The sequence below is a fragment of the Zosterops lateralis genome (genome assembly GCF_965231275.1).
Source record: "Zosterops lateralis genome assembly, chromosome: 3".
NCBI lineage: Eukaryota > Metazoa > Chordata > Aves > Passeriformes > Zosteropidae > Zosterops > Zosterops lateralis.
Window position 1 is genome coordinate 114,191,371 of NC_139764.1, and position 13,715 is coordinate 114,205,085.

The 13,715-nt window shown below is 54.3% G+C and overlaps 2 protein-coding genes across 2 annotated transcripts in view; one reads left to right on the plus strand and one right to left on the minus strand.

The window, feature by feature from the left end:
* KHK (ketohexokinase) overlaps positions 1-13,715 on the minus strand; it is a 205,130-nt gene that overhangs the window by 149,384 nt on the left and 42,031 nt on the right. The gene's annotated exons all lie outside the window — the stretch shown is intronic.
* Positions 1-13,715, plus strand: part of DTNB (dystrobrevin beta) — a gene marked incomplete at its 3' end in the record, with an annotated part of 117,371 nt that overhangs the window by 80,038 nt on the left and 23,618 nt on the right. The window contains exons 12-15 of the mRNA XM_083857675.1: positions 1,421-1,507; positions 5,689-5,776; positions 10,053-10,138; positions 11,781-11,894. Coding sequence (XP_083713801.1) covers positions 1,421-1,507; positions 5,689-5,776; positions 10,053-10,138; positions 11,781-11,894 — 375 coding nt within the window. The remainder of the gene's footprint in view (positions 1-1,420; positions 1,508-5,688; positions 5,777-10,052; positions 10,139-11,780; positions 11,895-13,715) is intronic.

Genomic DNA, 13,715 nt, shown 5'->3' on the forward strand with positions numbered 1-13,715 from the left:
GCCTGAGGCTGTGTCCTCTGGTTGTGTCAGCGCTGCCTGGAGAGAGAGACCAGCCCCAGCTGGACACAGGCACCTTTAGGGGTTGTGGAGAGTGGTGGGGTCACCTCTGAGTCTCCTCTTCACTCCCCTCCTGCTCTGGCTGTGGTTTGGGGCTTTGGGGCTGTTCATGGGAAGATTTGGCTGCCCAGGGGGGTTTGGGGTGCCCATCCCTGGAGGTGTCCCAGGAATTCCTGGAGGTGGCACTCAGTGACAATGTGGGGATTGGGCACAGGTTGGATTTGATGGGCTGGGAGGGTTTTTCCAGCCTGAATTTGTTGGATTCTGTGGTTGTGAGAGCAGGGAATGCTGTTGGGGTTGGTTCAGCCATACTCTGGAGTCTCTGCCTTAAAGATGCTGCTGGGAATTCCAGGAGGCTCCACAGCTGCACTGGGTCAATATTTACAGAATGCCAGGACCCCTGAGGTTGGGAAAGTCCTGCCAGGTCACCCAGTCCCCACCTTGTCCCCAGCCCAGAGCCCTCAGTACCACCTCCAGCCCTTCCTGGGACACCTCCAGGGATGGGCACCCCAAACCTCCCTGTGCCAGTGCTCAGATGTCCCCCCAGTGTCCCCTGGACAGCAGCAGGGCCCTCACCCTCATGGAAACACATCTTCATTTTCTGTGTGTGGCTCGTGCAGCTTTTGGTTTGTCACCATCATGGAGGTTTGGTTTGTCACCATTGTGCAGGTTTGGTTTGTCACCATCATGGAGGTTTTGGTTTGTCACCATTGTGCAGGTTTTGGTTTGTCACCATTGTGCAGGTTTGGTTTGTCACCATCATGGAGGTTTTGGTTTGTCACCATTGTGCAGGTTTGGTTTGTCACCATAGTGCAGGTTTGGTTTGTCACCAACGGTCACCATCATGGAGGTTTAGTTTGTCACCATCTTGGAGGTTTGGTTTGTCACCATTGGGCAGGTTTGGTTTGTCACCAACATGGAGGTTTGATTTGTCACCATCAGGGAGGTTTTGGTTTTTGTCACCATCATTCAGGTTTTGGTTTGTCACCAACATGCAGGTTTGGTTTGTCACCATCATTCAGGTTTTGGTTTGTCACCATAGTGCAGGTTTTGGTTTGTCACCAACAGTCACCATCATGGAGGTTTAGTTTGTCACCATCTTGGAGGTTTGGTTTGTCACCATCAGGGAGGTTTGGTTTGTCACCATTGGGCAGGTTTGGTTTGTCACCACTGGGCAGGTTTGGTTTGTCACCACACCAGTCACTCACCTCACCCACATTTTATTTACGTTATTTATGTTGGTTATGTTGTTTATGTTGGTTTTTTGGTCATGTTGTTTATGTTTATTTTGTTATTCATGTTGTTCATTTTTTGTTTCTGTTGGTTGTGTTGTGTTTGTGTTTGCTCTCCCTGCCACCCCCAGGTGCCAGCCCAGCATCATCCCCGACCCCTCCCGAGAGGAGCACGCCCTGATCGCCACCTTTGTGAGGTGTCTGCGCCACGGGGCACGGTCAGTGCCACCCCGGGGACACCCCTGGGGACACTGGGGACAGTCAGTGCCACCCTGGGGACACCCCTGGGGACACAGGGCATGGTCAGTGCCACCCTGGGGACACTGGGGACACCCCTGGGGACACGGGGCATGGTCAGTGCCACCCCGGGGACACTGGGGACACTGGGGACAGTCAGTGCCACCCTGGGGACACTGGGGACACTGGGGACAGTCAGTGCCACCCTGGGGACACTGGGGACACTGGGGACACGGGGCACGGTCAGTGCCACCCCGGGGACACTGGGGACACTGGGGACAGTCAGTGCCACCCTGGGGACACTGGGGACATCCCTGGGGACACTCGGGACAGTCAGTGCCACCCTGGGGACACCCCTGGGACACGGGGCATGGTCAGTGCCACCCTGGGAACACTGGGGACACCCCTGGGGACACGGGGCATGGTCAGTGCCACCCCGGGGACACTGGGGACAGTCAGTGCCACCCTGGGGACACCCCTGGGGACACTGGGGACACGGGGCACAGTCAGTGCCACCCCGGGGACACTGGGGACAGTCAGTGCCAGCCCTGGGGACACTGGGGACACCCCTGGGGACACGGGGCACGGTCACTGGGAAAGCTGGAGCTCCCCTTGGGATGGAGGATGTGAACCTCCTCCCTAATAATATTATATTATAATAATATAATATTATAATCATAATATAATTATTATTATAATTTTGAAATTAAAAGGGCTTTCAGTTCTTTACCAGGAAATATACGAATCATTATTTACTAATTATTTATTAATTATTTACTAATAGAAATGCAAATGTAGTAGTACAAAAAAAACCCCCAAAAACCCCAAAAAACCCCAAAAAACCCAAACATAACAAAAAAACAACACACAAAAAAACCAAACCAAACGAAACCAAAACAAAACAAAAAAAAAAAAAAAAAAAAAAAAAAAACAACCAAAAAAAACCCCAAAACAAAAAAAACCAAAAACAAACAAACAAAAAAACCCCCAAACCCAAACAAACAAAAACCCACCAAACCCAAAAAACCAAGCAAACAAAACTCCTGTGAACCCTGCAGAGCCAGAACACTGCTGACCCCTGTTGCTCAGGCTGTTGGTGCCATTAACTCCAGTTTCAGCAGGTGCTGCAGCACACACAGCCCCGGTCACATCCTGCACTGCAGCCCAAGGCTGTGACCCTGCTGGGATCTCACCTTTCGCCAGCACCAATCCAATTTCCCCCTGAATTTCTTTCCCTGAATCTCTGTAACTCCTCCCTGCCTCTCCCTCCCCACCCCAAACTCAGCCCAGCCCTGTCCTGGTCCAGCCCTTCCTCCACCATCCCCTGCTGCCTTCAGCCACCTCTGGCTCTGCCTCTCCCAAAAAACACCTTTCATGCTTTGAACAGTCACCTCCTTTTATCTGTGGCTGCTCCTTGTGCACATGGATAATTCCTGGCTCTGTCTGTGCAGGGGATTCCCCCCAGGGCACCTCTCCTGTTCTCCTGCTCCACCCCAGGCTCAGCCCCACTGCAGGCTCAGGGCTCTGGGTGCTCCCTCTGTCCCTGCAGGAGTTTTGGAGCCCTGTTGCCTCATCTGTCAGGCAGAAATGGGTGTTGAGGGGCAGCTCCTGGGGAAGGCCAGCAGTAAATCCCTGCTCTCACCTGCAGAGCCCAGAACATTTTCTGAAAGACTTTAAACCTCAGGGAGTGTCAGACCCTCACCTTCACTCAATTCCTGCAATCCCTGGAGGTACAGAGGAGTCTCTTTGAGCTGTTGTGTCCCGAGCACTATTGAATTTCTCACAGAGCCAGATGTGTTCAGCTCTGTGAGGGTTCAACACCTCTGAGGGTGTCCAGCACCGCACAGAAAATGGCTTAAAATAATGAGTGAGATGGCATGATGGGGTGTGTCTTGAAAAAGCAAAAAAGGTTTTAATAAAAGAAGAAAATAATACAAATCAAAAGAACAAAGCTGCTCACAGTGTAGGGACAGGACCCACCCAGCTGCTGCAACACCCCGAAAATGCTCTGAGAAGCCTCGTGCTCTTCCTGAAATACTGAATGTTTTGGGTGGGTTTTTTTATCAAACAGCCCAATACAGAACAGTTCCAGTGACTATCCTGTAATTCAGGGTGATGAGGAGAGATGGCAGCTCCAGGGGCTGGGACATGGACTGGGAGAGAGCAGATGATGGAAAAGAGGGAAGGGATGGAGAGATCCCTCAGGGGCTCGTGCAGACACAAGTGCAGAGCTGCAGGGAGGCACCACGGGGCTCAGGGAGGGCTGGGGTCCTCTAAAAACAGACCTGTGGGGCAGTGAAGGTGTCTGTGCAGCTCCCCCAGCCTGCCCTGAGTTCTGTGCTCCCCCTGGTTCCTCTCCCCTTTCTCCAGCTCTGAGTTCTGTGTTCCCTCTGGTTCCTCTCCCATTTCTCCAGCCCTGTCTGAGTTCTGTGTTCCCCTGGTTCCTCTCCCATTTCTCCAGCCCTGTCTGAGTTCTGTGCTCCCCTGGTTCCTCTCTCCCATTTCTCCAGCTCTGAGTTCTGTGTTCCCCTGGTTCCTCTGTCCTTTCTCCAGCCCTGTCTGAGTTCTGTGCTCCCTCTGTTCCTCTCCCATTTCTCCAGCTCTGAGTTCTGTGTTCTCCTGGTTCCTCTCCCCTTTATCCAGCTCCGTCCTTTCTCTGTGCACATCTCCAGGATTTCCCCAGCCAAGCAGAGGCCTCACAGTGCAATTTCTGCTCATTTGTGCTAATTGTGGGTCTGTTCCAGCCCAGCTCTGGCCAACTCCAGGGGCTGGAAGAGCTCGAGTTGTTCATTCTGGTGTTACTGAGGAGAAATTAGAGCTGCATTTATAAACAACCATCCCACTCTCATGGCACACTTGTCTGTGTGAACAGGGGAAATAGGAATCCCTGCACCTGAGCTCTGCAGGAATGCAGGTTGTCCCTGAGGTGGGGAATGTGGGCTGGGAGAGGCTCCTGTGGTGCCCCAGGAACGTGCCTGGTTGGCTTTGCTGAGTTTCCCTGGGCTGCCCATGAACCCCAGGAATGGCCCTGGGGAGCACATTCCTCATTCCCACATCCCCATTAATTCCCACATTCTCATTAATTCCCACATTCCCATTAATTCCCACATTCTCATTAAACCCCATTTCATGGTTAAACTCCAGGGTTCTGCACCTGCCCCAGGGGTTGAACCAGCAGTTCCCAGGCCCAGCAGCTGCACTTTGATTTTCAGAGCTGCTCCTGCACTTGTTCCCTGTGGCACCAAATCCAGCTGGGGGCAGCTCCCAGCACTGAAAATCCCCGTCAGTGCAACCCCAGAATCCTCCCTCGTCCCCCAGTCTGAAGTTTAAAAAGGAGGAATTTGGGAGCAGCAGGAGCTGCTGCGCTGTGACAGTTTTGGGTTCTTTTTTTTTTTTTTTTTTTTTTTTTTTTTGTGTGGTTTTGTTTTGTTTTGTTTTGTTTTGTTTTTCCTTGCCAAGGTCAGGATGAGTCACACAGGAAAATGTAGATTTTGAGTTCTTGGATACTTATTATATTTTATTTATTTACAGTATTTATTTATTTTTATTTTTATTTACAGTATACAGGGACAAGATTTTGAATTCTTGGATGTTTATTATATTTTATTTATTTATAGTATTTATTTATTTATTTACAGTATACAGGGACAAGATTTCGAGTTCTTGGATGTTTATTATATTTGATTTATTTATTTATTTGTTTATTTACAGTGTTCAGGGACAAGATTTCGAGTTTTTGGATGTTTATTATATTTTATTTATTTACAGTATTTATTTATTTGTTTATTTATTTACAGTATACAGGGTCAAGATTTCGAGTTCTTGGATGTTTATTATATTTTATTTTATTACAGTATTTATTTATTTACAGTGTACAGGGACAAGACTGACCCTGGTTTGGTTTTCAGTGCCCTGGACAGCCCAGGCTGACTGTTTGGTGTTTTTTGCAGTGCCCTGGGAAGCCCAGACTGACTCTATTTTGTATTTTTGCAGTGCCCTGGAGAGCCCAGGCTAACTCTGGTCTGTGTTTTTGCAGTGCCCTGGACAGCCCAGACTGACTATTTTATGTTTTTTGCAGTGCCCTGGACAGCCCAGACTGACTATTTTATGTTTTTTGCAGTGCCCTGGACAGCCCAGACTGACTATTTTATGTTTTTTGCAGTGCCCTGGACAGCCCGGGCCGCCTGGACGAGGAGCACCGGCTCATCGCTCGCTACGCCGCGCGTTTGGCCGCCGAGGCCGGGAACACCGTGAGTGACTGACCCTGCCTGGGCTCCTAGGGGGGCTGGGGGCACCGGGGGGGCTGGGACCCCCAAACTGCAACAAATCATGGGCTGGGACCCCAAACTGCATCAAATCACCCATTTCTGTCCTTGCAACCAGAGCTGGGACCCCAAACTTCATCAAATCATGGGCTGAGACCCCCAACTGCACCAAATTACCATTTCTGTCCTTGCATCTGGGGCTGGGACCCCCAACTGCACCAAATCACTGAGGCTGGGACCCCAAACTGCACCAAATTACCATTTCTGTCCCTGCAACTGGGGCTGGGACCCCCAAACTGCACCAAATCACTGGGGCTGGGACCCCAAACTGCACCAAAACACCATTTCTGTCCCTGCAACCAGGGCTGGGACCTCAAACTGCACCAAATCATGGGCTGGGACCCCCAACTGCACCAAAACACCATTTCTGTCCTTTCACACCAGAGCTGGGACCCCAAACTGCACCCAATCACTGGGGCTGGGACCCCAAACCACCCATTTCTGTCCTTGCAACCAGGGCTGGGACCCCAAACTGCACCAAATCACCATTTCTGTCCTGTCACACCAGAGGTGGGATCCCCAGCTGCACCAAATCACTGGGGCTGGGACCCCCAACTGCACCAAAACACCATTTCTGTCCTTTCACACCAGAGCTGGGACCCCAAACTGCACCAATCATGAGCTGGGACCCCAAACTGCACCAAATCACCTGTTTCTGTCCCCGCAGGGGAGCAGGGGAAGAGGAGATTCTCTCATGGAGGAGATTCTCTCAGTGCTGCAGGGAGATAAACGTGCAGATACCTGAGGAAAGCACATCCTGGGCAGGTGCTGGGGTGGGTTTGTTCCAGAGGGAAGCAGCCCTGAGGGAGGGGAAGGTGGGTTTGTGTTTGCAGCCTCTTGGAGGGGAAGGCAAAGGCAACACAGACACGTTTCCAGCTGGGGAAGATCAAGGCTGCCCTGACAGAAAGTGGCTGCAGGAGCACAGGGAGAGTTTGCTGATGTGCCAGGGGTGTTTGCAGGATGGCTGCAGGGTGGGATCCCTGCCTGGGCTGTTTGTCCATGGGGAAGGACAGGAGAGTTTGCAGGGATCATCTCCCACCGTCCTGGATTTCCCTCAGGGTTCAGCCAAGATCCTGCCTTGGGGAGAGGGGTGTGGGCAGGGATCTGTGTGCAGCCCCAGTGAAACAGAGATCTGTGCTAAACTCAAATAAAACAGAGATCTGTGTTAAATTCACTCCTATGAAACAAGGATCTGTGTCCAACCTCAATGAAATAGAGACCCGTGTCCAACCCAAATAAAACAGAGATCTGTGTCCAACTCCAATAAAAACAGAGATCTGTGTCCAACTCCCTCCAATAAAACAGAGATCTGTAGAAAACTCAGTCCAATTAAACAGAGATCTGTGTCAAATTCACTCATAAAACAGATATCCCTGTCCAGCTCAAATAAAACAGAGATCTGTGTCAAGCTCACTCCCATAAAACAGAGATCTGTGTGAAATTCACTCTCATAAAACAGATCTGTGTCCAACTCAAAACAGAGATGTGTCCAACCCAAATAAAACAGAGATCTGTGTTAAAACTCACTCCCATAAAACAGAGATCTGTGTCCAACTCCCTCCAGTAAAACAGAGATCTGTATAAAAATCACTCCCATAAAACAGAGATCTGTGTCCAACCCCAATAAAACAGAGATCTGTGTCAAACTGCAATAAAACAGAGATCTGTATAAAACTCACTCTAGTTAAACAGAGATCTGTGTCAAATTCACTCCCATAAAACAGAGATCCCTGTCAATCTCCAATAAAAACAGAGATCTGTATAAAACTCACTCCAATAAAACAGAGATCTGTGTCAAATTCACTCTCATAAAACAGATCTGTGTCCAACCCAAATAAAACAGAGATCTGTGTCCAGCCCCAATACAAACAGAATCCTGCTGTTGGGACATCCTGAGCTGTGAGTTCCCACTCCCTGTGCCCAGGGCTGCAGTGCCATGCCCAGGGTCACTCCAGAGTTCACCAGCAGTGCTGAAATGCTCAGGGCACCCAGGGCCAAGTCTCAGGTTTGGATGGAAAAGGAGGAAATTTCCATGTAATCCTGTAAAATGCAGCTGTGGAGACAGCAAGTGCTGAGTCACTGTCACACTGGAAGGTGCTGGAAGAGCTCTTAGTCATGGCTTGACTCCTTCTGGCAGAGCCAAAGTGTCCTGAAAACTTCAGGAGCCCCAGGTTGGTTCTGAAGGCTCTAAAAAAACCAGAAATCCCCTCAGCCTCCTGTGTGGCCGCGGCAGGAGCAGAAGTGCAGCAATTTGGGGGTGTCCAGGGAGCAGAATTTGGGGTTTGCTGAGGCTGCTCAAGGCCCTGTGGGCAGTTCCTGCTCTCTTTGCCCAAGTCCCATCCCTGGGCAGTGCCAGGGGCTGGTGTGGGCTCTGGCCAAACACTGGGACAACAGCTGGCCATTATCCTGGTGACAAAAGTCTCTGAATGTCCCCAAGGACAGGGCACATTGTCCCCATGGACAGGGCACACTGTCCCCATGGATGTCACACTGTCCCCATGGACAGGACACACTGTCCCCATGGATGTCGCACTGTCCCCATGGACAGGACACATTGTCCCCATGGATGTCACATTGTCCCCATTGATGTCACACTGTCCCCATGGACAGGACACACTGTCCCCATGGATGTCACACTGTCCCCATGGACAGGACACACTGTCCCCATGGGTGTCACATTGTCCCCATGGACAGGACACACTGTCCCCATGGACAGGACACATTGTCCCCATGGATGTCACACTGTCCCCATGGACAGGACACGCTGTCCCCATGGATGTCACACTGTCCCCATGGATGTCACACTGTCCCCATGGACAGGACACACTGTCCCCATGGGTGTCACACTGTCCCCATGGACAGGACACGCTGTCCCCATGGACAGGACACATTGTCCCCATGGACAGGACACACTGTCCCCATGGGTGTCACACTGTCCCCATGGACAGGACACTCTGCCCCAGCTGATTTAACAGCACCTGCCCCCCTGTGACTGATAGGATTGGTGTGATCTCTGTGTGTGTGTGATTTCTGTGGTTTGGTGTGTTTGCTGGGATTTTTTTCCATTTCTGTGATCTGAGTGATTTCTGTGATTGGTGTGTGTGTTTGGTGTGAATTCCGTGCTCTCTCTGATCTCTGATCCCTGTGAATTCTGTGATCTCTGTGAATTCTGTGAATGCTCTGATCTCTCTGATCTCTGTGACCTCTGTGACTTCTGTGATCCCTGTGAATTCTGTGATCTCTCTGATCTCTGTGAATTCTGTGAATTCTCTAATCTCTGTGATTTGTGTGACTTTTCTGATCTCTGTGGAGTCTCTGATCTCTCTGATCTCTGTGATTTCTGTGACTTCTCTGCCCTCTCTGCCCTCTCTGCCCCCTCTGATCTCTCTGATCCCTGCCCTGTCTCCCCCCTCTGACCCCTGCCCCCTCTGACCCCTGCCCCGTCTGACCCCTGCCCCCTCTGACCCCTGCCCCGTCTGACCCCTGCCCCCTCTGACCCCTGCCCTCTCTGACCCCTGCCCCGTCTGACCCCTGCCCCCTCTGACCCCTGCCCTCTCTGATCCCTGCCCTGTCTGACCCCTGCCCTGTCTGAGCCCTGCGCTGTCTGACCCCTGCCCTCCCTGACCCCTGCCCTCCCTGACCCCTGCCCTGTCTGAGCCCTGCTCTGTCTGAGCCCTGCCCTGTCTCCCCTCTCTGACCCCTGCCCTGTCTGACCCCTGCCCCCTCTGACCCCTGCCCTGTCTGACCCCTGCCCTGTCTGACCCCTGCCCTGTCTGACCCCTGCCCTGTCTGAGCCCTGCCCTGTCTGACCCCTGCCCTGTCTGAGCCCTGCCCCCTCTGACCCCTGCCCTGTCTGAGCCCTGCCCTGTCTCCTCTCTCTGACTGCTGCCCTGTCTGAGCCCTGCCCTGTCTGAGCCCTGCCCTGTCTGACCCCTGCCCTGTCTGAGCCCTGCCCTGTCTGACCCCTGCCCTGTCTGAGCCCTGCCCTGTCTGACCCCTGCCCTCCCTGACCCCTGCCCTGTCTGACCCCTGCCCTCCCTGACCCCTGCCCTGTCTGAGCCCTGCCCTGTCTCCCCTCTCTGACCCCTGCCCTGTCTGACCCCTGCCCTCCCTGACCCCTGCCCTGTCTGACCCCTGCCCCCTCTGACCCCTGCCCTCCCTGACCCCTGCCCTCCCTGACCCCTGCCCTGTCTCCCCGCAGCCCCGGCCCCCGGCAGACCCGGGGTTCAGTCTCGATGCCAACAAGCAGCAGCGGCAGCTCATCGCGGAGCTGGAGAACAAGAACAGGTACTGCCCCAGGGGTGGGGACTCATCATCAACCTCATCGCCCTCCCTGAGCCCCTGCTGGGCTGTGGTTACCTCCTGAACTGATTAGTTAGTCATTAACATCGGTTAATTAGCCCTGGGGAGGGGCTGCCCTGCCCCTGTTCCCCCCAGGGAGGGCTTTGACCTCTGATCTTGTTAAAATCATCCTCAGCCACTCTGAGCACATCCAGCAAACCTCGGGGCTGGGACTGAGCCCAGAGACCCCTGAGAGCCCCAAATCCCCCAGCAGGAGGGGGATCCCTGTGCCCAGGTGATTTCCCACCTGCAGAGCTGCCCCAGCCCTGGGGACAACAGCACAAGGCCCTGGAGCTGCTGGAGAGAGCCCAGAGGAGCCCCGGAGCTGCTCCAGGGCTGGAGCCCCTCTGCCCTGCAGCCAGGCTGGGAGAGCTGGGGGGGCTCACCTGGACAGGAGAAGGATCCAGGGAGAGCTCAGAGCCCCTGGCAGGGCCTGAAGGGGCTCCAGGAGAGCTGGGGAGGGGCTGGGGACAAGGGGCTCCCAGAGACTCTGCAGGGAGGGATTTCACTTTGGGAATAACAGAATTCCCAGATCTGGAGCCTTTACTGAGCCTGTTCTGTGTGAGGGGCTCTGACAGACTCTGCAGGGAGGGATTTCAGCCTGGCAATAACAGAGTTCCAGCTCCTGCAGCGATCCCAGGGCTGTGCTCCCATCCCTGTGCCAGCCCTGTGAGCACAACCCCTGGGCTGGGGCTGGGAGGGCTGCAGAGGGGTCAGGAGCAGGGCAGGCACTGACCTTGTCCAGCTCTGGGTGTCCAGTTTAGGGTGGACATTGAGTGCTGTGTCCAGTTCAGGATGGACATTGGGTGCTGTGTCCAGTTTGGGATGGACATTGAGTGCTGTGTCCAGTTCAGGATGGACATTGAGTGCTGTGTCCAGTTCTGTCCCTCAGTTTAGGATGGACATTGAGTGCTGTGTCCAGCTCTGGGTGTCTCAGTTCAGGATGGACATTGAGTGCTGTGTCCAGCTCTGGTGTCTCGGTTCAGGAAGGACATTGAGATGCTCAAACACATCCAGAGGAGGCCCCGAGGCTGGTGAGGGGCTGGAACACAAACCCTGTGATGAAGGGCTGAGGGAGCTGGGGGTGTTTATCCTGGAGAAAAGGAGACTCAGGGGTGACCTGATCACTCTCCACAACCCCTAAAGGTGCCTGTGCCCAGCTGGGGCTGGTCTCTCTCTCCAGGCAGCGCTGACACAACCAGAGGACACAGCCTCAGGCTGGGCCAAGGGGAATTTAGGTTGGACATCAGGGAGAAGCTTTTCACAGAAAGAATAATAAATTCAGGAATGGCCTGCCCAGGGAGGTGGTGCAGTCACCATCCCTGGGGGTGTTTAAAGCAGACTGGATGTGGCACTCGGGGCCAGGGGTTAGTTCAGGGGCTGGGGCTGGGTTGGATATTGGAGAGCTCTTCTGACCTGGTCATTCTGTGATTGATTCTGAGATTGATTCTGTGATTAATTCTGTGAGTGATTCTGTGAATTCTGTGATTGATTCTGTGATTCTGTGATTGATTCTGTGAATTCTGTGACTGATTCCGTGACTGCCTGTGTGACTCCCCTGAACCCTGTGCTGTCCCCATGTCCCCAGGGAGATCCTGCAGGAGATCCAGAGGCTGAGGCTGGAACACGAACAGGCCTCCCAGCCCACCCCCGAGAAGGCTCAGCAGAACCCGACCCTGCTGGCAGAGCTGCGCCTGCTGCGGTGAGGGGACGTGGGAGGGGACACTGGGCTGGGGACACTGGGCTGGCACACTGGGCTGGGACACTGGGACAGCGGGATGGGGACACTGGGCTGGGGACAGTGGGCGGGGACACTGAGGGCTGGGGACACCGGGACACTGGGCTGGGGACACTGGGACACTGGGCTGGGGACACCGGGATGGGGACACTGGGCTGGGGACACTGGGACACTGGGCTGGGGACACTGGGCTGGGACACTGGGCTGGGGACACTGGGCTGGGGACACTGGGACACTGGGCTGGGGACACTGGGACACTGGGCTGGGGACACTGGGCTGGGACACTGGGACACTGGGCTGGGACACTGGGCTGGCAGCAGTGCAGGGGCAGGTCCTGGCAGGCCCATCTCACGCCCAAGGGGCTGGGGCAGCACCTGGAGCTTTTCCAAAGGTTCAGGAGTAAATAAATTCCTGTCTGTGCAGTCCAGGGAGGGGTTTGTGAAGGAGGAATCAGCAGGGCTGGGGCTCCTGCAGGAGTTTTCCAGCCTCAGGGAATTCCCTGGTGCTGAGGGTCACTGCCCTGCTGCAGGCACAGGGAACAGCAGCTCTGCCACCCCAAATTCCCTCATCCTTAGGGAATTCCCACAGCTCATCTGGGATGGGAAGGAGCTTCCCCAGCTTCAGGAGCTCCCCAGCCCGGGCAGGATGATGGGGATGGGATTGTCTGGAAGGCACAGGGCAGAACTCAGGCTGTGAAAGGAGGGGAATGACAATCCATGGGAAATGGTGTCCCAGGTTTGGAGCCCTGCAGGCCCCGTGGGGATGAGTCAGCTCTGCTCTGACCTTCAGAGTCCCTGGATCTGTATCCTGGCACATCCCTGAGGGGCACTGCAGCTGTGCCAGGAGGAGGGGAACTGCAGGACCAGGGAACCTGCAATCCCACTGGGGCTGGGCTGGAAGGGACCCTAAATCCCACCCAGTGCCCCCCCAGCCATGGAAAGGACCCTAAATCCCACCCAGTGCCCCCCCAGCCATGGAAAGGACCCTAAATCCCACCCAGTGCCCCCCCAGCCATGGAAGGGACCCTGAATCCCACCCAGTGCCCCCCCCTGCCATGGAAGGGACCCTAAATCCCACCCAGAGCCCCCCTGCCATGGCAGGGACACCTCCCACTGTCCCAGGCTGCTCCAAGCCCCATCCCAGCCTGGCCTTGGGCACTGCCAGGGGATGGATCCAGAGGCAGCCACAGCTGCTCTGGGAATTCCATCCCAGCCAGGAATTCCTGCCCCAAATCCCACCCCAATCCCCCTGTCCCAGTGGGAGCCATTCCCTGTGTCCAATTCCCAGTGAAGATTCCCTGTTCAGCTCCCTGCAGGCCCCTCCAGGTCCTCAATTTAAGAACCACAGTCCTGAACATGGAAGGAGATGCTGAGAGGAAACACCCAGTGTGGCTGATGTTTGTTCAGATCCCAGAGTTTTCTGTCCTTTAGAATAAAGGATAAAATTCCCAGATGATCCACAGTGAGAGCATTCCAGGGTTCAGTCTGTAATGCTGATGTCTGAACGTGGGATTGAGGCATCCTGGAGTCCACAACAGGAACAAACAGTCCCTTCCAGCCCTGAGGTCACTGCTCACCTCCCCAGGGGCTGACTCTGCCTTTGAGCTGCTCCTTTCTTGCTCACTCCTTACTCACTCCTGGCTGGTTTTAGCTGCAAACCCCAGCCCGGAGTCACAGCTCCTGAAACAGCTGCAGGCAGGTTTTGGGGAGGGGAGGGAAGGTCAGGTCACTCCTCCTCTGCTGCTGTTCTCACCTGGAGTTGCTCTGTCACTGCTGGAGCTGCTCT